This window comes from Triturus cristatus, chromosome 3_1 (genome assembly GCF_964204655.1).
Source record: "Triturus cristatus chromosome 3_1, aTriCri1.1, whole genome shotgun sequence".
NCBI lineage: Eukaryota > Metazoa > Chordata > Amphibia > Caudata > Salamandridae > Triturus > Triturus cristatus.
In genome coordinates, this window is record NC_140583.1 from 24,131,729 (window position 1) to 24,156,997 (window position 25,269).

General features: G+C 47.0%; 1 protein-coding gene across 1 annotated transcript in view; it reads left to right on the top strand.

Moving 5' to 3' along the window:
* ARHGAP1 (Rho GTPase activating protein 1) overlaps positions 1-25,269 on the top strand; it is a 246,482-nt gene that overhangs the window by 132,072 nt on the left and 89,141 nt on the right. Inside the window, exon 4 of the mRNA XM_085646663.1 lies at positions 8,287-8,374. Coding sequence (XP_085502789.1) covers positions 8,287-8,374 — 88 coding nt within the window. The remainder of the gene's footprint in view (positions 1-8,286; positions 8,375-25,269) is intronic.

Here is a 25,269-nt window from a genome sequence, read left to right on the forward strand (position 1 = left end):
TAATGCCTTCTTTGCATAGTCCAGGAAATCCACCCAATTCTGTGTGCCCAGTTTGTGGCTACCCCGGAACTTCTGTCTGTACTTCTCGGGTGTTAGTCCAAACTTCCTCACGAGCGCCACTTTCATGGTGGGGTAGTGGGTTTTCTCATCCTGCTCCAGGGCCAATAATGTATCCCTGCCAGCTGGAGGCATGTATTTATACAATCCCCCTCCCCAATATTTCTCTGGAACCCCATGGGCTCTTAAAGAGACCTCATAGGCTGCTAGCCACTTGGCGATATCATCTCCCGCACTATAGCTGGCTACTATGTCTTTTGGCAAATAGGGTTTGGGTTCCCTGGTGATTTCTCTGCCTTCGCTGCCACCATTAGGAACAGTGTGTGCCCCGACCCGTAGGATCTGGAGATCTATCTCCCTGAGCCTCAACTCGTGAGCCATCCTCCGTTCCTCCTTTTCTTTCTCCAGCTTCGCCAATTCCCATGTGAGCTGTCTTTTCTCCCTCCGGTCAGTTAATTCTGCTTCTGATAAGCCGTTGCTAGAGACACTGCTATCCTTCCTTGAAAGTGTTCTGGGCCCCGCTAATAGGTTCCCCACCTCAGGTTAGTACAAACCAGCCCCCTCGCTGTCAGGCTCTCCATCCTTGTCCTCCTTCTCAACCTTACTTTCTCGCCGTGCCTCCCCCCAAGCCCTCAAGCTGGTCTGGAGCTCACCCTTCTTTGCACCTTGGGGACAAAACACCCCCTCCCGCTGACAAAACTCTCTGAGTTGGGCCACAGTGTAAGTTTCCACATCCTCCAACACAAACTCCATTTTGCCCACTCAGGATAGAAGACAGTTGCTTACAGAAGCTATGCAGGGGGGTACCTTTTGTAATACCTCCTCCCACCACCAGAAGTAAATTTGGAAAAAACAAAACTCAAAATCAGGAAGTCCGCTTGGAGAAAACTCCCGGTGTAGGCCTATGGACTACCCAAAGTTATTGTCGAGTAGACGCAAGCACAGCTCTATCCCACCGCTGAACACCAATTTTATGTTGGAAACCGGGCAACCGGGTTAGCAGTCACCAGGTTCCCAGCACAGTGGTAGCTTGGCTCGGGCGGTTGGGGGTCAGGCACCGTGTTAAGCGTACGTCACACCCTCACAATAACCATGCGTTCATCCGTTCCAAAAACGACACTACACCGTAAAAATTATGGAAGTCAAGATGAAAATATATATGTCTTTATCTTATTTTCTCTTAGTTGCAGGCTTCACATCATAAATACAATACAATAGGATATTCCTTTAAAAGATCAGGTCAAATAAACAATGCTACTCTGGAATTTCAACAAATAGGTTCAGGTCATCATTAAGCAAAGAATAAATAGATGTGCAAGAAATACAGACGGCAAATAAATACAGTCAGACAATAAATACAGTGCAAGAATAAATTAGTGGAAGACAATAAATAAAGCACCTTCAATAAATAAGGTAAAACAATCAATGACAATTACAGATCAGATCATTTTCATGAGGTCACTTGGTCTTACTTTGCCCATACACAGCTTATGGTCATTTGGATGGCATGGGGGTGTCCCACCTAGATTGGTCAAGGCTGGGGCCTAAGCTGAGGCAGAACAAGGGTAACCTAAAGATCTGGCCCTCCAAACTACACAGCCCTTTATGGAGGTCGCTGTACCAGTCTCAGTTCACCCCTGGCACTCCCAGGCTGGTCCTAACACCCCTTTTAACCCCTAGGATGGTCTTTTAGGGCTCCACGGGGCCTCAGACGCCCCCTCTACCACTTACTGTCCTTTTCACGATGATCGGCTCCGCTCGGCACCGTGTCGACGCCGTGAGGCGGCTCCGGATCGATGTCGTTGGGCGGCCTCGACTCGATGTCGCAGGGCGGCCTCGACTCGATGTCGCTGGGCGGCCTCGACTCGATGTCGCTGGGCGGCCTCGACTCGATGTCGCTGGGCGGCCTTGACTCGATGTCGCTGGGCGGCCTTGACTCGATGTCGCTGGGCGGTCTCGGCTCGATGTCGCTGGGCGGTCTCGACTCGATGTCGCTTTCCGGCGTCGCAGGGACACGGCCTCCCCGCTTCCGGGTGTCTCCGGAGTGCGATCTCCACTCCCGACCTCCGTCGCGCTTCACCTCCGTTTCCGGCGACTCCGGTGGGCGGACTTCACTCCCCCGTCGACGCCTCACCTCGACCTCGGGTGACTCTCTACTCGACCTCCGGCGCCTCTCCGCGACCTCCGTCGGCGCCCTCACTCGACCTCTGGTGGCTCCGGGTACGACGTCTGCTTTCTGTCAGCGCCGCTTCTTTACCTCAGGCCCCAGGTCTCCAGGCTTCTCGACGTCAGGACTCCAGGAGGACACTGCTGAACAGGTCAGGAGCTTGCTGTTTTTCCTCTTTAAGGCCTGTTCCAAATGTTCAGTTCCTTAAGATGGTTCTTCTGGTCTTGGTCCCACACAGGGCTTTAGGCTGGGCTTGGTCAGTAGGGACTAGCATCAAGGGTGGGTTTCTGGACCCCACTCCAAGCACTGGTTTCCACCTCTGCTGCCTTACTCCGACCTCCTTCTATCTCTGTCCTCTCTCTTCTCCAGTCAGTTGCCAACTGCCAACCTGAGATGGCCTCCCAACATTCTAAACTGCCTCCCACTATCACAGGATTCTAGAATGTTCCAGAAGGTTCTAGTTATGTCACAGGTGACAATGGATGGCCACCATTTTGTGTCACAGGCCCTCAGACAGAAGTTCCAGGGGTAGGGAAAATGGCTCCCTGACCATGCATCAACACTAAAAAGTCTGGTGGTTCCCAAAAAGGAAAAATTATAACGGGGATTGAGGCAGAAGTGGGACAAAATAAATAATGATGAGGAGGGACCACCCAAAGGGCTGACAGGTCTAACCGGAGGACAAAAGTGTGGAGACGGCAAAGATTGCAGACTACCCTGCAGCTGCTTAAACCTATGTTTGATTCAGGAATAGTGGTTAGTAATTTGTCCGAGGGCCGTTGCAAGAGCACCTTGTTTGCCTTCCGCCAGGAGGATGCTAGACATAAACTGGGTAAGGTGGTCTCCTATAAGTATATTGTCCACTTAGTTCCATCAGAATCAGTTGGGCAATGCTTGCATGGTGTGATTGACAAGATCACGTCCATTACGAGCACTCTATGGGAAATTCCTACTTTAGGGGGAAAGCATCCATTTACATTTATTTCAAGAGTTCTTTCAATTATGTTCTGCTGCTAAGGAGAAGCCTTCTTACTCCAGTCTGCAAGCTTTCTAAAAAAGAGCCTCATTGCCGAATTCATTTTACATGTACACAGACAAATAGTGGTTTAGAATGGGGAGAAAAAAAGAAATCAACGCCCACACATATGCAAGATCAGAATACACCGTTGCGAAACTCGGGTTACTTCAATTAATGGCAGTAGTTTCCTAGGATTCAGTAAAAATGTATTTTAGCTTTTTGCCATCGTCAAAAAATTACTTGTTTAGTCTCTTAGTACAGTTTGAGAACCGATAATTACAGCAGCTGTCTGCAATTTTGAATCTAATGAAGTAAATGAAATTTTCTTTCTGTTTCCCATAAGCGTGTACAAAGTCATTTTTTAGGGGTATTAAGTGGCTCCCTTTTTATACACACACACACACACACACACACATATAACAGACAAAGACACCTCTTAAGATTTAAAATTGTACATTTGACCTTGAACTTGCAGTGCTCACTGAATTTTTCTAATTGAACATTAGAAAGGGGTACTATACTTCAGACCTTTCATTTGTGCCCATGGCAGAACTTTAAAGCACAATATTAGTGCATTTTATGGAGCCGTTGTTTGTGATACATTGAGATGTTCAGCACCTTCAGGCATGGTGATCTCTACCATTGTATAGATGAAGAGCAAGCTGCCTTTGAGCTTAAAGCTGGGTTATATTGACTCACTGCCACCTGCATATTTCTCTCTCCTGTATGTATTCACACTTGCTGATGCCTCTGAAATTACATGGTGTGTTGTGAATGTTCGTAAGGTGCAGGCCGTGGGTCTGGTATCCCTAGGCAAATGATCAGAGAGTGGTGTGAACTAACCCCATGGCATTGCCATCAGCGTTTTAAATGCTTACATTTGATTAATTGCTGAAGGGCTTTGCCCACATTGGGTTGGAGAAAGATATGTATTAAAATAGTTTTCATGGAAGTCTGCGTTTGCTTTGTTGATGGATACAATAACAAGCATTTGCAATGCAGTAGGTCTCGCATTTACGAGAGATTAAGCGATCGGCATTGTAAATGACAATGCCTTTTATTTATGTTTTAAAAACCAACACGTAAATAAAAGCCATTGCCATTTACAATGCCAATAGCTCAAACTCTCACAACTGTGAGACATATTGCATTTCAAATGCTTGTTTATTATCCTGTCCCCCAATCACCCTCCTCACGCTGTTGTTTGCTCCCTCCCGTGCCCCAGAGGCTGCTGGCCCTGTGCTTCTCCGACTGTAATAAACAAGCATTGGCATAGCCAATAGGTCTCACCTTTGGGACCTTAAAAGTATTTAGCCATGCAACAGTTGGTGTTGTTGCACCAAGAATGTAGTGCTGCTTAACTAAATACTTCTAAGGTCCCAAAAGCGAGACCTATTGGTTATGCCAATGCTTGTTTGTTAGGGACGAGGAGATTAAGTGATTTGACCAGAATCACAGGATGTTAAGCATTGTTGCAGAGACTCGAACCTGGTTCCCTAGCTTCAAGGTCGAACGCTCTAGCCGTAAGGCCACATCCTCTCCCCTGGTTGAGAAGCATACAAAAGTGAGTGGGCTAGCAGCACATGAGGGAAACAGCAACACAAAGTGTGGAGACAGGTGTGTGGGGGAGAAGCACACGAGGAAGAAACCTGTAAAACACATGCACTGTCATAGAGTGCTTAACCAACAAAAAAAAGTTGTTTCTAAAAAGTGAGTAGTGGAAGGATACAAGTCAACCAATCAAAAGAATGATAGAATCTATAGACTAGGGGGAGAAAGCACAAGAAAATGAAGCCAAGCAATTTAATAAAAAAGATAAGAAGCACGCAAATGAGAGTGACAATAAAGTCGACCAATTGTAAGAAATGGGTGAGCTGCAAACCCACTGTAAGTATTTCAGTAAGCACACAAAAGGTCTTAAGCAGCCAGACAGCTTGCATTGTGTAATAGGCGAGTCCTAAAAACTCAGTTCCCTGATGTGAGACTATGGAAAAATAAAAGTCATCCAATCGAAAGGATAGTCAAAAGAGCTATGCTCAAACGGAGGGATAAACAGAGAACAGGGGGAGTGTAATGTGATAAGAAGCAACCAAATGAGGCTGACAGCAAATCCAACTAATGATAACCAAGGGTTGACCATAGGCCATTGGTTTTGTAAACAGTACGTCTACGACAACACACACAGATAAGAGGGTCACAAAGATAAAAAGTGTCTTTAGGCGAGAGCTCAAAATTAGAAGACTGAACAGAATGTTCCATATGCCCCCACCTTAATATCCAGACTTCCAGACATTAACAAATAGTTCACAGTGTAGGGTAATAAAACTTATGCAGAGTGATGGTCGGTCACCACTGTGCAAAAGGAGGGGAAATAGAAACTAATGGCGCTCTTAATGTTGCGTGAGAAAAAGTTTTGTCTTCAAATCTGGTGCGCCAACACGGGGCCGATCCAGGGTGTGCGTGTTCTCTTTGAAAGACTTCACAAAGGCAGTGCTTTAAATCGTCAGATACTGTCCAGTTTCAAAAGGAGAGTACCTACTCTAAATAGTGAGTACCGGCACTTCTATTTTTCTATACAAAGCACCACATAAAGGGGTGCACTCGCAGGTAATCTACCTGTGCCCCCTGCACACCACACACTTCAGATTACAACAGGTGAGCAGAATATCAATGGCTTAAATAAAAAAAATGGCAACAAAATCCAGAAATAACCTTTTGACTGCGGCCCGAGAACTAGAGAAGTCTATGCCGAGAAGGGAATTGAGAATATGGCAGGAAAATGTTTGCATATATGCTGCAGACATGTTGCCGAGCTTTTAATCAAATGAGGAACACGCCTTACTGCGGTCTATAATGGTTTCCCCTGGTGGCTCGCTGACTGGAGAGAGCCGAGAGCAAGAGGAACTAAATAATTGTTCACAAATGGGCAGCCGCGGTCAGTAGTAGGAGTAACTGCAGGGCGGTGACGTGGGGAGGGGCAGGGTGGGGGTAGTAAACTATGGATTACGGAGGTTTACAGGTAAGTTAACATATAAATTAATAAAAAGAATTTCGTTGCGTGCACTGCATCCCCAAATGCGATGCAGTGCACGCAACGAAATTAGTTTTAATAATTTATATGTTGACTTACCTGTAAACCTCCGTAATCCATAGTTTACTACCCCCACCCTGCCCCTCCCCCACCCCACGTCACCGCCCTGCAGTTACTCCTACTACCGACCGCGGCTGCAAATGGGGGTGTTCTATCAGGGTGTTGAGCTTGGAAATATCCATAATAGCTAGCATGAAACACATTTTATGAAATGTAAATATGATAAAAATCCATGGTGCAAGTGAATCCCTCTCAATCAAATTTTCTTTTGAAGAAGCTGAGTGGCTGAGTTTTGTTTTGAGCACCTCCGTATGAGAAAAGAAAACAAACGGTTGGAAACCACAGCCCAGACCCGATTCCTTCCAGCCGTAAACAGTGTTTCTATTGGCTGCCATGCCATTCTTCCTCCAAGGCAGGCAGGGTAGATAGAGCTGTGTGGCGGAAACCTGATATCCTTGCCTTTTAAAGGCAGAACAAAGTGCGCGAGCAAACGGAGGGGTGTGCGCGAGCAGGAAGCGTTGTCCTGACTACCAATGGATTTTAATTACTCTTCCCCTTAACTACCATGAATGCTCCTTCGGGCATTGGTCACCTGTCACTTACAGACGCACAGCTCATCCAAATATGGCGTTACTTAAGTCAGAACAAGTCACAGGGTTAGACAATGCCAGAGGGTTAGCAAGCGCGAAAATGAAAGGAGGACCCCAGCTGTGACGTCACTCTACAGTTACCGTTGGTGCAAAGATCATCCCTTCTTTGCAGAAACTCCACTTATCCTACAGCTTAGCCCCCCACATAGAAGACACGTCATTGGCCCGGCTGAGTCGCGAGACCCGCATGCCTTTCTCTGTCACCACAGAATGTCCCGTCTCTGCAGGCTCTGGCAACACTCCGCCTTTAAACTCACCGTGACGTGCCTGTCCTCCCGCGTCGAAAACACGCGCACCCTCCAGCTGCTAGTATAAACACAGCACCGGCAACGACGTCCAGAAAAATAACAACTAAATCTATGGCCCCAAGATACACAGCAGAGCAACACGCGCACAATGCTGACACTACAACGTAGAGCACGTACTGCAACGCACACTGACACAGCGCTGGCAACACACCCATCGACAATATGAGGCACTAACAAACGACAGTGAAAGGAGGACCGTGCTGCAGCCGTATCTCTTGTCTTTATGGGGCCATGTGTTTCAAACACATGGCCCCATAAAGATAGGAAACCTTTTGCGACGCACGCAAAGCAGGCGAGGTCGTCCAAATGGGACGGCCGAAAAAGCCGAACAAAAACGTCACAAGGAACTCTTTTCCAATGGCTGGCCGCCGTTTAGCATAAACAGTGACGCCGGCCAATGGAAAAGAGGGGCGGGGCTTAATGCCCTTTACAGAAAATACCCTAAGTCATTAAATCTCGCCAGTGAGACTGCGCATGTGCGCAGCCCACGCCAGGCGAGGCCTAAAAAGGCCTGTAAATCCCAGACGTTGGAGTACATCTGTTAAGTAAGCTTTTTGTGGTTTAGAATACAGTACAGTGCATCAGCAAGCCCCTCCATGGTCTCCGTTGCCTTGCAAGGGCACGTGACCACTTTGTTTTAGCTTCCCTTCATTCACACCAACTCCCCACTCCTGAGATAGTTACACAAAATGGGAACCCGTCATAACGTGCTCACTGGTTACTAATAAAACTGGCTGCGGGATGGTCATTGTAAATCACCACATGCCACCAGCGGTGCTCCTAGGCACTGGAGTTCATCTGTATAGTAAGCGTTCTGCATTTGTTTCAAACCGTGTTCAGAAATCCTTCTGTTTATCAGTGTTTGCAACTGCCTTTGACTCTGCTGTACTGAACTGGTCATGTCTGAGGTGTGGCCCTTGTGACGCATGTTCCCATGCCTGAAACAGATCGCCATGGGACAACAGTTGTGATTTCTCGACCTCTTCTGTTCCCAGGTGATGACAAGTATGGGCGCAAAATCATTCTGTTCAGCACCTGTCGAATGCCGCCAAGTCACCAGTTGGACCATGTCAAGCTTCTGGGGTGAGGTTGCTATCTCTTCCTCTTGTTTCTCAAGCTTGCTGCTCTCTCGCCTGTCATTCATGGTTTGCTTTCTCATCTATCGCCGCCATCTTCGTATGTCTCTCACTCCTCCCCATCTTTCCCTTTTCTATATCTCCATTGTTTCACTTTTCCATTCCTCATTACACCTATTCATTCTTCTGTCGCTTACCACTCTCTTTTCACACTTCTTCCCCCGCTCGTTCTTTCATCTTCTCCCAGCAGCTTTTTTCTGTGGTGAAAATTGCTAGAGGTAGGGTACACTTATGTAAAGCAATCAATTCATTTGTACTTTCTGGTAAGAAGAGAAGGTGAACCCCCACCCCAGATATACTAACAAGTAAAGAGATAACACACAGCATATAAAATGATAGTCGGGAGACCCAGATCAGCCTAGTGAAGGCTTAAAGCTCCACACCACTGCTGAGAGCTGCTAGCCAAGCCTCTTCACCAAGTTGCGCAGGCCGTGACCAAGTTGCGCAGGCCGTGACCAAGTTGCGCAGGCCGTGACCAAGTTGCGCAGGCCGTGACCAAGTTGCGCAGGCCGTGACCAAGTTGCGCAGGCCGTGACCAAGTTGCGCAGGCCGTGACCAAGTTGCGCAGGCCGTGACCAAGTTGCGCAGGCCGTGACCAAGTTGCGCAGGCCGTGACCAAGTTGCGCAGGCCGTGACCAAGTTGCGCAGGCCGTGACCAAGTTGCGCAGGCCGTGACCAAGTTGCGCAGGCCGTGACCAAGTTGCGCAGGCCGTGACCAAGTTGCGCAGGCCGTGACCAAGTTGCGCAGGCCGTGACCAAGTTGCGCAGGCCGTGTGACCAAGTTGCGCAGGCCGTGTGACCAAGTTGCGCAGGCCGTGACCAAGTTGCGCAGGCCGTGACCAAGTTGCGCAGGCCGTGACCAAGTTGCGCAGGCCGTGACCAAGTTGCGCAGGCCGTGACCAAGTGGCGCAGGCCGTGACCAAGTGGCGCAGGCCGTGACCAAGTGGCGCAGGCCGTGACCAAGTTGCCCGGGCGGAGACCACGTTGCCCGGGCGGAGACCACGTTGCCCGGGCGGAGACCACGTTGCCCGGGCGGTGACCACGTTACACATGAAATGATCAAGTTTCACAGGCAATGACTGCAGCAAAACAGGTTCTCCCTCTCTCTGCGGCTGTTTGTCACAGTAACCGGAGTCACAACAACAAGACCACTACACTGGGACACCCCCTGCCCCAAAAAACAACACGCACTACACTATAAGTTTAGTTCTGACTCGGCAAACAAAATAATGAAAAAACACCAACATTCGAAGTTATAGTATGCAGCACACAGCAGTGTTCAGTACACACCTCTGCCGAAGACATGACAAAAATGGTGTCTATGAAGAGCAAAAAACATGGTGAGCGTGTCCGTTATGAGGTGCGTGGGCGGCAGGTCATAATTAAGAATAACAGTGCTTTTATTTTTATTTTTTTTGCTGAACCCTAGCTAATCTGTTTTTTCAGTGAGTTTCTGTATCTAACTTTCCGCTCGCATGGGCACGTCCAACCCAGCCCGGGATAGTGAACCCCATTGCACACAGCCTTTGGCCATACACAGCCGGTGTGGGACCCAGGACACTCGCTCTGTGACTGAGTGATACATACATATATATTCTGAAGGGCCATCTATTTCTTTATTTTGTAACTCTCACAAGAATCTTTGCTCACAACTGCTGAACAGAGTGATGCAAAACTGGGCATGAAAGTAGAATTTCACTCAGAGCTGTGCCTTTTTTAGCGTAAGGCTGTGCAGTAGTTTTTCTTTTCAGAAATGTGTGTTATTGAAAATGTGTTTTGCGGGCTTCAAACGGCCTAAAGAGGGTTAGCTCTTCACACCATAAAAGTAGTTTATCTTGGTTTGCCTGGAAGTTTAGCGCCGTTTACAGATTTGTGCAAAATTTGGCAGCCCCTTGGCATCTTCAGCCTACACTTGGTATTTTCAAATGAATGTGGCTGTGCCAAGGGGGCGCACAGTTAAAAGGAAGGGGTCAAATAGTTTTAATTCGCTAATAACGGGTGCCTTTCGACAAATCCACATTAAATTTATTAATGATTTAGCAAGTGTTGTTTTCTGAGGTATAGCCAGATTCCGCAAGTAAAAAAAGGATGGAGAGAATTAAAAGGGGAGGCGAGATATGTTTTATGTGCTCATCACCTTGGTGGTGTTTAATAAATGTTGATGACATTTGTCAGGCCGTTAGTTAGCGAAGCCCAGTGTTGGAAACCCAGGTTTCATGAGACTCTAGCAATGGTGAGGGGTGCCAAGTGAACGGGTGGTAACAAATCATCGACTTGGGAACCGCTTTGGCAGAGTTTAAAACTTGGCAGACACTTCGCTTACTTAGCTTTTAAGTTTCATGCAAATCTGCTGAGGAGGTTGAGAAGTTGGATGTAGTATATAATCAAACAAGTTTAAATTAACAGAAAAAGACAGTTAAAGTGAAGTCCTGGTTAGTCTTGAGATATAGATTTATATATATATATATATATATATATATATATATATATATAAATGTGTGTGTATAAACTTAATGCAGGTTTTAAAAAGATATCTCTAAAAACGCAAAGTGGCAGTTATGGTTGCGAAATATAATCCAATCTCTGATCTGTTCCGGTGAACTCCCAAACGATATCTCTGACCTACCATACAAGCCACACATCCCACGACTTTGTACCCCTGCCACTCTTGAGCACTATACCCCTTTATACCTTGTAAAGCCCCTTTGTAGCTCACCTGTCCCCTTTGTTCTTCAGCTTCCCTTTTTTTGAGTAGAACATGTCTTTATTGATATAAACTGGTCCGTGCCTGATAGTGTACGTCAGAGTCACTTGAGGTCGAGCGGATAGTGTATACTGAGACCATCTTAGTGTAATTGAAATGTAAATAGAAAACACAGGCAGTTGAGACATCGCACTAAACCAACCAATTGTTTTACTTGTACAAGAAGTTCATATTCCAAACAAAAATATTTGCTGATTTGAGTTTTTAATTGAATGATTTTTTGATAAGAACACTTCCTTTCAGAATAAGTTGTTGTAAATTATATGTTCGAGGCATATGAGCTGTAGATCATATGCTTTTGCATAGATCGCCATCTAGTGTTGGGTCCGGAAGTTTGCACTTTGTTTTTCTTCGAAGAAGTCTTTCCAGTCACAAGGTAGTTTACTCCTCCTTTCGGTGATTGTGCGCATGGGCATCAACTCCATTGTTAAGATTGTTTTTCTTCCGCCATCTGTTTCGGATGCGAATTGTTGCGCTCTGGTTCTGCACCGTTTCTTTGGGCCCCCTTCGATGCGCAATCCATTAACCTCAACGGTATTGTTTATCAATCGCGTTTCCCATTCTCCGTGTATCATTTGCTCTTGAAAACCTTAGATTGGAAGATTCGTGGAGGGTCGCTGGGCCTACCTGTGCCAGGATCGGTTGCAGCTGATGGAACGGACTCCATTCGAGTTATGTCCTGGGTGTCGCACTAAGTTGCCGCGCACCGACTTGCACGATGTGTGCAACCTTTGCATATCCCTGGAAAATGACGAGAAAGACTGCGACGCGTTTCGGTCGAAGAAAACCCTCTGTGATCGTCTGGCTCGACTTCATGAAATGTACCAGCAAAGCGGCTCTGCGCTGTACCTCCCCGAAGAAGAGTCCGAACACCATGAATCGCAAGTGCAGGAAGCCGAAATGGGCGAAGAGCCAGTCTCCGTATGCGACGCTGACTCCGATGCCAAAGACCTCACACCGGGGCAATGGACCGTGAGTAAAGAGACTTCGTTCCCATACCATCTCCTTTTATAAGAAAAATGCTCCGGTCCCTCCTCTGCCTTCTGGCCAAGGTCGGCACCAAGACAAGGTTTCGAGCACCCCACCTTTGGGCTCGGTGATGAAACATAAACAGCCTTCCGGCACGGGCTCCACTCGTCCCCATGCCAAGGCGACCCGAAATCTTCGGCATCGAAACCAAAACACCTTCTGGTTTCTGTGCCACCGTTGTGGAAACTGAAATCTTCGGTACCGAAAACTTCGGAGCTGAAACTGACATCTAAAGAAAGTACGGCAAAAAAAGAGCCTCGGATCGAAAATTCACCGGATCCGAAACAGAAGGCAACCGTGATTAATCCTGAAACTGGTCCTATTCACGCTAATCTTCCTGAAAAGAGGAAAATGGGCTTACCAGAGGATTACCACATACCCTTAAAAAAAATGTGGACATTAACCCTTCTCCTCCTTATATTGCACCTTCTTCACCTATTCATGAAGAACTGCTTATTACACCGACACATTCCCTTACATCAACATCACCTGACCCACAGGATACAGGGGATGGGGATATAGATAACTTTATACCACAGGATGCACCACAGGATCCTGATCCATGGGATAATTACAATGTCCCTCAAGATAATGATCCTGAGTTATATCCATCCAGGCCTTCGCCTCCAGATGATATCATTGAGTACATTGAGCTCCTTAATAGGGCTGCACAATATCACGGAGTAGAGCTTCATAAGGAGAGTTTAGAAGATGATTTTTTGTTAGAGACACTAAGTTCGTCTCAAAGGGCTACACAAACATTATCAATGCTAAAGGCAATGCTCAAACACACTGAGGATATCTTGAAAGACCCTGTAAGAGCTAGGATCATCACTCCCGGGGTAGAGAACAAATATAAAGCTGCACCTAATGACCTTTTGTATATCAAAGGGCAGTTACTCTTAGACTCTCTGGTCGTTTCCAATGCTCGTAAGAGAGCTCACTCCTAAACAGGAGATGGCCCTCCTCTTGATAAGGAATCCAAATTGTTAGATGTTTCGGGAAAAAGAATAGCCTCGCAAGCAGCTAACAATTGGTGCTTTGCCAATGCCTAAGCATTGTTGGCAAGGTATGATAAAGCTCATTATGACAAACTCGAAAAGCTCATTGAATTCCTTCCAAATGAGCATAAGACTAAAGCCAGAGACCTCATCCAAGAAGGCAAACTAATACCTCTATCAGATGTGCAATAGATCAGGCAGGTACAGCAGCTCGGGCAGTAAACACTTGTGTGTTACTCCGCAGACATGCTTGGTTAAGGATTTCAGGTTTCAAGCCTGAGGTACAAGCCTTTTGATAAAGAACATCTTTTTGGCCCAGCGGTAGATGCATCACTGGAAAAGATGAAAAAAGATACCAAAGTTGCTAAATCAATGGGACCTTTGCAATCCGCTTCTATCAGGGGTTCCTTTTGTCGCTCATTCTACAGGGGTCGGCTCCAAAACTGTATCTACAGAGAATCCCTCCTCAATCAATCGCCCTCTTCAAGAGGCTATTTTAGAGGAGGATATAGAGGAAATAATGGCAAGGGAAGAGGCAGAGGCAATTCAACAAGAAACTCCCCTGCAAACAACAAGCAGTGACTTATTTACCATACCACAGATCATTCTACTCCTATCGTGGGACGCTTTTCACAATTTCTACCCATTTGGAATACGATTACACCAGACAAATGGGTTCTACAAATGATCCAATCTGGTTATTGCCTGCTGCTTACAAGCACGCCACCGAATATTCCTGCAAGGTCGCACCTCATGTCACAAGAACATCTCACCCTTCTAAAGCAAGAGGTTCTTTCTCTGTTACAAAAGGGGACAATAGAACCAGTCCCTTTACAATTTCAAGAAACAGGAGTGTACTCCCTTTACTTTCTAATTCCCAAAAAGGACAGTTCTCTCAGGCCTATATTGGACTGCAGAGAACTAAATCTATACGTTCAGTCGGATCACTTCCATATGGTCACACTCCAACAAGTGCTTCCTCTCCTTCAGTAAGGCAACTTTCTATCCATTCTAGATTTAAAGGACGCTTACTTTCATATTCCAATACATCCTGTGCACCGCAAATATCTCAGGTTTGTGGTAGCAGGCCAACATGTTCAGTTCAAAGTCCTTCCCTTCGTAGTGACAACCACTCCCAGGGTTTTCACAAAATGTTTGGCTGTGGTCGCAGCCCACCTGAGAAGACAACAGGTTCACCTGTTCCCATTTTTAGACGAGTGGCTTGTAGAGGCCAGTTCACACAACAGCTGTTTGCGCCTCACACAGAAAATGGTGCAACTCCTTCACCAACTAGGATTTACAGTAAATCATGCCAAATCCCATCTCCAACCATCCATGTCTCAAGACTATCTAGGAGCTACCATAGACACACAAAGAGCTTTGGCATACCCAACTCCAGCCAGAATCAGAAACATTCAAAACCTATTCTCTCAGTTCCAACTTGAACACTCCCTACCAGCTCGCGTGTTCATGCAATTGCTGGGAATGATGGCGTCTTGCATTTTCATAGTTTCCTACGCAAGTGTCACGATTACTCACCGGACCTCTGCCCCCTCGACATACTTACTGGAAGACGCCGCCCGTTGGGATCGGGCCGCGAACCAGTTCCGCGAGATGCGGGAGAAATGGGGGACTACCGCAGCCGCCACAGAACTACAACTCCCATCAGCCTGTGGGACGGCGACGCGCGCGCACAGGAAGTGACGCAGCGCGAGAACCGGGAAACCATTTAACCCGGCCAGCGAGGAGATACGCTCGCAGATTATCCTGGAGCTGACCTGAACCTCGTAGCAGAACCAACGTGGTGTTCCCCGGGTGCGGTAAGGGTGTCAGTGACACCGCCAAGAGTCCTTTCATGCACACGTTCGTGCTGTCTTCGAACTTGGAACTGCCTAAAACCCGAAATACTCCTTAGTGAGACTTTTGTAAATACTTATGCTGCCAGAGTGAGTGCGTGGAAGCGCTCAGAAAACGCTTGACATTTACCAGGTGGTATGACTTAAATACCACGCTGTGGAACTCATTGTACATCCTTATTTATGCCTTATCAAGAGTCAAAGCTCAACGCCTAATGTTATATGTGACGCCTACTATGTATCCATGATGTATGTGTGTGTTTGTGTCGTCTTCTAGCTGGGTGTATATAGAGTGGCCGCTAGGCTGCAGCATAAGACCTTCTTTCCCCACTGAGGCCTACCAGCACACCCTTTCTGGTGGGTACATGTTTAAGCCCTATGAACAGAAACACAAGTATATTCAGCTGCTACACAAACGGGGGGAGTTTATATGTTGTTTATGTATCAACAGTCATGCCCTTGGAGTAACGTATACAGACCTGAGGCTTCCCTGAGCACCCCGCATCTAGCTAGCCTTGAAGAGGCTTTGACAAACCTAAATCGCCCTTCTTCTGGCAAAGCTAGACTTGGTTATTTTCCTTTACAGGTAGACCTAATTGTTTATGTGAGACAGTGGGTGATATTATTGTTTACGGTAAAGAAGTTAGTGTTAACAAACCCTGTGCTTCCTTTACAGATCTCCCTCCCCGCTGTTCCCATCCTTTCCTGCCCCTCGATTGATCCCCTTAAGCTTCCGTGCCTTCACTGCAACTCGGAATTGAGGTTGTCAATAGGGGGGCCCCCATTGAGCAACGAACCGATCCTGAGAGGCCTACGTAGGACCTGACAGAATAATCTGCCTAAAAATAATATACCTCTCCCGGTCGGTTCATTGGCACCATGACCACCCTAGAAGATGTGTTAGCCACATTAGTAACTCTCCAACAGGAGATTGCGGATTCCCGAAATGAGGTAGCAGCCTCTAGGGCTGAGACAGCCGCGCTACAGGACTCCGTAAATAGGCTACAGCGGAACCCCTTTGACGCCCATGTAGGGCGTGGAGCGAGCGGTGGGGTGTTCCAGTTTGGAGCCTCCGCTACTCCAACGCCGTTAACTGTGGAAATACCCACTCCCATTCCTTTGGCTGCCCCGGAACGTTTTCAGGGAGACGCAACTAAAGTGCAAGTCTTTATGACGCAAATATTGTTGCATTTTTCATGCAAACCAAAAGCCTTTCCTACTAATCAAGCCAGAGTGGCCTTTATGATATCATACCTAAAAGGAGAAGCCGCTCAATGGGCTGTGCCTTATGTGCGCAGAGACGACCCCCTGTTATATGACTGGGAGGAGTTCAAGAAAGAATTTGAGACTGTATTTGATCGCCGAGCGGCCTCGTTTACATCGGATAGAGAGCTACTAGAATTAAGACAAGGGAGTAAGGACATAGTTACCTATGTTAACACCTTTCAGAGGCTGGTGGCCGAAACACAGTGGCCGGAGGAAAAGAAAGGGGCGCTCTTCTATCAAGGATTAAAAGACGATCTCAAGGACGTAATAGCCCAGATAGACCCCCAACCCTCCACGTGCATAGACCTCATCAATCTGGTATTGAGACTAGATTATCGGTTAGGAGAACGGAGAGGGGATAGAAAGAGGGTAGAGAGACCACCCATGCGCTTTGACCGCAACAGGGGCCTAGGCGGTGGGCCGGGAGCTCCCGTAGAACCTATGGACATAGGGACCGTAAGGGCTCCGCTGACACCAGCTGAGAGAGACAATAGACGTAAAGCGGGTCTATGTATGTATTGTGGGAAGAAAGGCCACTTTGTCCGGGAGTGCTTGGCCAAACCCAAAACTGGATTTGGGGTGGCGAAATCACCAGGACACACTACTGAGGAAAGTAAGGGAAACTAATACACTCAGGGACAGCCGAAGGGAACTCCTTGAGTGGTATTCGTGTCCCTTCGTTATCGAAACAGACGGTATACACTCCACAACATATGTTTCTCCCGATACACCTCAGAACCCCCAAAGGTTGGCAACCTATAGAAGCCATGATTGATTCAGGAGCCACAGGGCTATTCATGGACCAAGGGGTGGCTTTAAGCTTGGGTCTCATGTTAATGGCCAAAGACCATCCCGAGGAGGTTTTGGCGGTGGATGGAAAGAAATTGAGCACGGGTCCCATTGAATACCACACCAAACCTTTGTTAATGCTGTGCGAACATGACCATACCGAGACGGTGCGGTTCAATGTACTCCAGGCTCCTCAATACGGAGTGATACTGGGGCTCCCCTGGTTAAGACTGCATAACCCGGCTATTGATTGGAAGAAAGGCAAGGTGAGGTTTAACGGATCATGGTGCAAGGCTCATTGTATGGGCATTAGTCAGGAAAAAAAGGTAACCCCGCTCTCCTCCCATAGCTTACCGACGGCAGCGGAAACAGATGTTCAACTTCCCTCTTGCTATGCGGATTATCAAGACGTGTTTTGTGAAACACTGGCAGACACTTTACCCCCACATAGGCCTTACGATTGCCGCATAGATTTGGTACCTGGGGCGTTGATACCCTGTGGACGCTTATATGCATTAACAGAGGCCGAGAACACATACTTGCGGGAATATCTGGACAAGTACCTAGAGAATGGGTTTATCCGTCCCTCAAGATCCCCGGCGGCATCTCCTCTCTTTTTTATCCCTAAAGCCAACGGAGAAAAGAGGGCTTGTATAGACTACCGCGCCCTAAACGATATCACGATAAAAAACAGGTACCCCTTACCATTGATCCCTGTACTTTTAGAACAGGTCAAAACAGCAGTGATATACACTCGGCTTGACTTAAAAGGGGCGTATCACCTTGTGAGGGTAAGAGAGGGGGATGAATGGAAGACTGCCTTTCGTACACGATATGGTCTGTATGAATATACCGTAATGCCCTTCAGACTGTGCAATGCTCCCGCAGCCTTTCAATACTTCGTGAACGAGGTGTTGCGGGAGTACTTGGACAGATTCGTGGTTGCCTACATCGATGATATCCTCATCTACTCTTCATCGGTTGAGGAACATCGGGTGCATGTCTGTCAGGTCTTTGAGGCATTACGCAAAAACAACTTGTATTGCAAACTCAGCAAATGCGAGTTTCATGTGGATAAGGTGGAGTTCTTGGGGGTAATGCTAACACCCACCGGGCAAGAAATGTCCGATAGAAAGATCTTGGCGGTAAAAAACTGGCCCACACCTGCCAACGTGAGAGATGTCCAATGTTTCCTTGGATTCGCGAACTTCTATCGCAGGTTTATCAACGGATTCTCTAACATGGTGGCACCCATTACAGCCCTATTGCGAAAGAACGTATCGTTTTGCTGGTCTACAGAAGCAGAGAAAGCCTTCCAAAGCTTAAAAGACGCCTTTGTTACCGCTCCGGTGTTGACTCACCCTGACCCCGAACGTCCCTACATTGTAGAGGCGGACGCCTCTGACGTCGCCATAGGAGCTATTCTCTCACAGAGGCATAAGGTCACCGGACAATTACATCCAGTAGCCTATATGTCCAGGAAGCTAAACCCCGCTGAAACCCGGTACACCATAGCGGAGAAAGAACTTTTAGCCATCAAAGAAGCCTTCATGGATTGGAGACACTGGTTGTTAGGAGCCAAACATGTAGTCACGGTCTACACTGACCATCGCAATTTGCAGTTTATGCGATCCACCCGCATGTTATCTCCTAGACAGTTGCGCTGGATGTTGTTTTTCTCAGAATTTCACTTCATAGTGACGTATCGTCCAGGGACGGAAAACAGAAAGGCCGACGCCTTGTCTAGGCAAACAACCCCCTTAGAACCTAAGATAACAGCGCAGCAGGCAATTTTGGACCCACAAAAGGTCATTGGAGTACTACATACGGATGCCTTCCTACACAAAATAATCATAGGAAGCAAAACCAGTTACTGGAGAAAATGGTTGAAAGAGCATCCACAATGGAGACTCCGCCAAGGTCTTCCGATGAAAGGCAACCAATTGCTTATACCAACCCGGTCCTTACGTGAGGAGGTGTGGCAGATGTGTCACTCTACACCCAGCGCTGGCCATAATGGTGTCAGAAAAACACTCGACCGAATATCACGACAATTTTGGTGGCCCTCCGTAGTGAAAGACACCACGGATATGATAAGGCGCTGTGAGACGTGCGCTAAGGCCAAAACAGATCATGGGAAGACGCAAGGTCTCCTGCAACCTCTCCCCACACCTATGAAACCATGGGAAACCATATCCATTGATTTTATAGTGGGTCTTCCAAAGGACCAAGGCTGCACCTCCATAGTGGTTGTGGTAGACAGCCTCACCAAGATGGGACATTTTATCGCGTGTGCCAAAGAACCAACTGCAGGGCACTTAGCCAAGTTACTTCTGGTCCACATCATAAGACTTCACGGACTCCCGGCAAATATTGTTTCGGATAGAGGCCCTCAATTTACAGCTAAATTTTGGAAGGAGTGGTGTAAGGCGTTACACATGAAGTCCTCCAAATCAACCAGCTTCCACCCCCAATCCGATGGACAAACGGAGCGACTAAACCAGAATCTAAAGCAGTATCTACGATGCTATGTCAAAGACAATTCGGATTCCTGGGTTGAATGGCTCTGTTTGGCCGAAGTGGCATACAATAGCGCCAAGCACCAATCTACACAGTACACCCCCTATTATAGCAACTATGGCTTTCATCCCCGTTTTACTTCATTGATCCACCCTGTGGTAGGGCCTGAGGTACCGGAAGTCGGTACCCGAACCAAACATATCCGAAGGGTTCTACTGAGCACATACAAAAACTTGGTGAGAGCAAAAATAACGTACAAGACCATGGCGGATAAGCACCGTAAGCCAAATCCTCCTTATCAGCAAGGTGATGTTGTATGGTTATCCACCAAACACATACGATTCAGGAGATACAGCATATTCAACCCCAGATACATCGGGCCCTACAAGATCAAGAAAGTGATCTCCCCACGGGCGATGATGTTAGCGCTGCCGAAAACGCTTAAAATACATCCGGTGTTTCACGTATCGCTTCTAAAGCCATCCTACACCCCGGTAAAAAAGAAACCGTCTCCTGTCTGGATAGACAACGAGCCGGAGTATGAAGTCCGGGCCATCCTCGACTCAAAAATGCGTGGATCCAAACTCTGGTACCTAGTATCATGGAAAGGTTACGGAATGGAAGACAATTCATGGGAACCTGCCACGGGGGTACATGCTCCCCGATGTGTAAAAGCCTTCCATGCAAAACATCCCCATAAACCTGGCTCGTGGCAGAGGTCTCGGGGAGAGGGATGTGCTGTCACGATTACTCACCGGACCTCTGCCCCCTCGACATACTTACTGGAAGACGCCGCCCGTTGGGATCGGGCCGCGAACCAGTTCCGCGAGATGCGGGAGAAATGGGGGACTACCGCAGCCGCCACAGAACTACAACTCCCATCAGCCTGTGGGACGGCGACGCGCGCGCACAGGAAGTGACGCAGCGCGAGAACCGGGAAACCATTTAACCCGGCCAGCGAGGAGATACGCTCGCAGATTATCCTGGAGCTGACCTGAACCTCGTAGCAGAACCAACGTGGTGTTCCCCGGGTGCGGTAAGGGTGTCAGTGACACCGCCAAGAGTCCTTTCATGCACACGTTCGTGCTGTCTTCGAACTTGGAACTGCCTAAAAACCGAAATACTCCTTAGTGAGACTTTTGTAAATACTTATGCTGCCAGAGTGAGTGCGTGGAAGCGCTCAGAAAACGCTTGACATTTACCAGGTGGTATGACTTAAATACCACGCTGTGGAACTCATTGTACATCCTTATTTATGCCTTATCAAGAGTCAAAGCTCAACGCCTAATGTTATATGTGACGCCTACTATGTATCCATGATGTATGTGTGTGTTTGTGTCGTCTTCTAGCTGGGTGTATATAGAGTGGCCGCTAGGCTGCAGCATAAGACCTTCTTTCCCCAGTGAGGCCTACCAGCACACCCTTTCTGGTGGGTACATGTTTAAGCCCTATGAACAGAAACACAAGTATATTCAGCTGCTACACAAACGGGGGGAGTTTATATGTTGTTTATGTATCAACAGTCATGCCCTTGGAGTAACGTATACAGACCTGAGGCTTCCCTGAGCACCCCGCATCTAGCTAGCCTTGAAGAGGCTTTGACAAACCTAAATCGCCCTTCTTCTGGCAAAGCTAGACTTGGTTATTTTCCTTTACAGGTAGACCTAATTGTTTATGTGAGACAGTGGGTGATATTATTGTTTACGGTAAAGAAGTTAGTGTTAACAAACCCTGTGCTTCCTTTACAGATCTCCCTCCCCGCTGTTCCCATCCTTTCCTGCCCCTCGATTGATCCCCTTAAGCTTCCGTGCCTTCACGGCAACTCGGAATTGAGGTTGTCAATAGGGGGGCCCCCATTGAGCAACGAACCGATCCTGAGAGGCCTACGTAGGACCTGACAGCAAGACTTCAAATGCGTCGCCTACAGGAATACTTAGCATATCAGTGGAACCAGGCTCAAGGTCAGTTATCAGATCTAGTGTTGGTAGACGGCCGCACTCATCGCTCTCTGCAGTGGTGGAACACACAAAACCTTTTAAAAGGGCGGCCCTTCAGCGATCCGGTTCCACAGATAGTACTAACAGCAGACGCGTATCACTCACAGGTTGGGGAGCGCATCTCCAAACCCACACAATACAAGGCATGTGGAGCTCCCAACAAAAATAGCTTCATATAAATCATCTAGAACTACTAGCGATTTCTCTGGCGTTGAAAGCATTTCAAATTCAACTAGTACGCAAGACTGTACTAATTCATACAGACAACATGACAGCCATGTACTACATTCAAAAACAGGGGGGGGGGGACACACTCCCCCCAACCGTCTCACCTAGCACAGGAGATCTGGAGATGGGCCGTTCGCCACAAAATCTATCTCCTAGCAGAACACCGCCCAGGAGTGAACAATTGGATGGCAGATCTGCCAAGTCGTCAGACTCAGCAAATCCACGAATGGGAAATACACCCTCAAGTTCTCCTCCCATTCTTCTAAATGTGAGGCTTCCTAGACATAGAGCTGTTCGCCACGCATCTAAACGCAATATGCCCAAACTTCGCGTCCAGGTATCCACACCCATTGTCCAAAGGCAATGCACTATGGATGAACTGGGTAGGGATGTTTGCCAACTCTTTTCTGCCTCTCCCACTCATTGCGTTAGTGGTTCGGAATCTCAAGCAAGCATCCCTGACACTAATCCTAGTTGCTCCCACATGGGCACGTCAACCATGGTTCACAACTCTATTGGAACTCTCGGTAGTTCCGCATCAAAACTACGTCTTACACCCAATCTCCTCACACAGAGCCATGGAGACATAAGACACCCAGACCCCAGTCAGCTCAATTTGTCAAACCGGCAACTGAAGTCTTAGAGTTTGGCTATCTTAATCTCTAACACCAGACTCCATGAATATTATCAAAGAGGCTAGACGTCCTACCACAAGAGCCTGCTATGCAGCAAAGTGGAAGCGGCTTGTGATTTACTGTAATAACAACCACATCAGCCCGCTTGATGCTTCGGTACAAAACATTATATGCTATTTGTTACATCTACAACGTTCCAATTTAGCATACACGTCCATACGTGTACATCTAGCAGCTATAGCCGCATATCTCCAAAATAGACCACATCTACCTCTTTTTAGAGTACCTGTCATTAAAGCGTTTATGCAGGGACTCAAAAGAGTCATTCCCCTGAGACGTCCACCTGCTCGGATGAGGAATCTTAACATTGTTCTCAACAGACTAATGGGTCCTCCCTGTGAGCCACTGCACAGATATGAACTGCAATTTCTCACATGGAAAGTTGCTTTCCTAGTGGCTATTACATCACTCAGAAGAGTGGGTGAACTTCAGGCATTAACTATAGAAGAACCTTTTCTACAAATGCATCAAAACAAGGTAATTCTTCGGATCAATCCTAAATTCCTTCCTAAAGTAATTTCTGCTTTTCATATCAATCAATCTGTTGAGTTGCCTGTGCTCTTTCCTCAACCAGATTCAGTAGCAGAACGCGCACTACACACAGATGTCAAAAGAGCATTGCTTTATTACATTAAAAGGAAAAAACCTTTCCGTAACATAAAACAAATCAGCTTTTTGACGCTTTTGCTCCACCACACAAAGGCAATCCTATATCTAAATCAGGTATTGCAAGGTGGATAGTCGGTGTATTCAAATATCTATGCAAAGGCTGAACAACCATTTCCAGTTCCCCCTAGAGCACACTCTACACGCAAACTGGGGACGTCTATGGCATTCCTAGGGAATAAACCCATAGATGATATATGCAAAGCTGCAACATGGTCTACACCTCCACACACATTCACAAAACATTATTCTGTGGATGTATTGGCAGCACAACAAGCTAGAGTAAGGCAAGCACACTATTTCAGACTACTGCAACAGCTACAGGTTAGCCACCGCTTTGGGAGAGAACTGCTATGTAGTCTATGCAAAAGCATATGATCTACAGCTCATATGCCTCGAACGGAAAATGCTACTTACCCAGTATGCATATGTTCTGGGCATATGGAGCTGTAGCATTATATGCGTCCGGGTACCTATACGTGTTGTAGTAACATCTTACTTCGATACATGCATTCATGGACATCTCCTTACTACTCTTATTAACTCCATTATCACCCTCTGCGGGAAAACAATCGAACAATGGAGTCAATACCCATGCACACTATCACCGAAAGGAGGAGTCACCTACCTCGTGACTGGAAAGACTTCTTCGAAGAAAAACAAAGTGCAAACGTCCGGACCCAACACTAGATGGCGATCTATGCAAAAGCATATGATTCTACAGCTCTGTATGGCAAGAACAGATGCATACTGGGTAAGTAGCATTTTCCTTCATGCATATGACCTAACTCCATATAAAACTATAGTCTCACCCTTCTTAAATCCTTAGAATTATAATTATTTAATAATTTGATAATCTCTATCTGGCAATATGCTATTTCACACATTGTGTGTTCTCCTTATTGGCAACACGTTCCACCTCTGCCATGGGAGTAACCATGAGACACGCATTCCACCTCTGGCTATTGTCCAGAACCCAGTGGGTTATCAGACTCTGTAAATGCACCGCATGATTAATACTGGACTACTCTACTTCAGTGCCACTTAGCTCTATTTGTCCCTGTCAATTCTCTACTGCATACATGCCCACATTCAGTGGGAGCGCTCTATCGATTTTCAGCCTGGTCACATTAATTGCTAGCAACAATTCATGTGATACATGGGCTCCTAACCCACTACAAGATGGCGCCCACGATCCCCAGTCAATCACTGCTGACCTTTGATCAGCAGTTAACCACGCTGCGCCACCTGCCTTTACACAATGGAATTCCCACAAAGGCGCATACATGCCCACATTCAGTGGGAGCTCTCCAACGATTTTCAACCCTGTCACATTAACTGCTAGCAACAATCCATGTGATACATGGGCTTCTAACCCACTACAAGAGGGCGCCTACCATCCCCAGCCCATCACTGCCGACCTTTGATCAGCAATTAATTACTTCATACGGACCACCTGTCACCAATTTGGGCTGGATGGAGGATTTATAAACGAACGACCACCTCCTAGTCCTCACTTCCGTGGCACATGAGAAGGGGTAGGTCGTTTGTGAAGTTCTCCAATGGATGACGTGAGTGCTGGATCTTTGGCTTTTCACTTACAAAATTTAAATTTTACTTTACAAGTGCACGCAAATCTTTTTTAGCGTTTGTCAGTGTTTCTCTTGAGGAGGTGATGACATCACCCTCATTGGGTGTGTCTTTCCCCCTTTTTGACCATAGTGTTTGAAACCACCATCTAAATGTTTTTATGTATGTGTCACATGTTTGTCTAACTTGGTTTCTATCACTACCTGTTACAAATCACGGGTTCACGCATGCTAGTATTGCATGCCTCTACAAGTACTATACAAGACTTCTCTGAATGGTGCTATTTTATGATTTATTTTCATATCTTCCTCCCCCAGGTCAGGGATTTTACATTCTGCAGGTACACTTATAGAATACTTAGTGTTTGGACACTACTTGTTGCATCCTTGGTCCCAGAATCTGTGTAGGTTAGTCATAAATTTAACGGTCCTGGGGAATAGC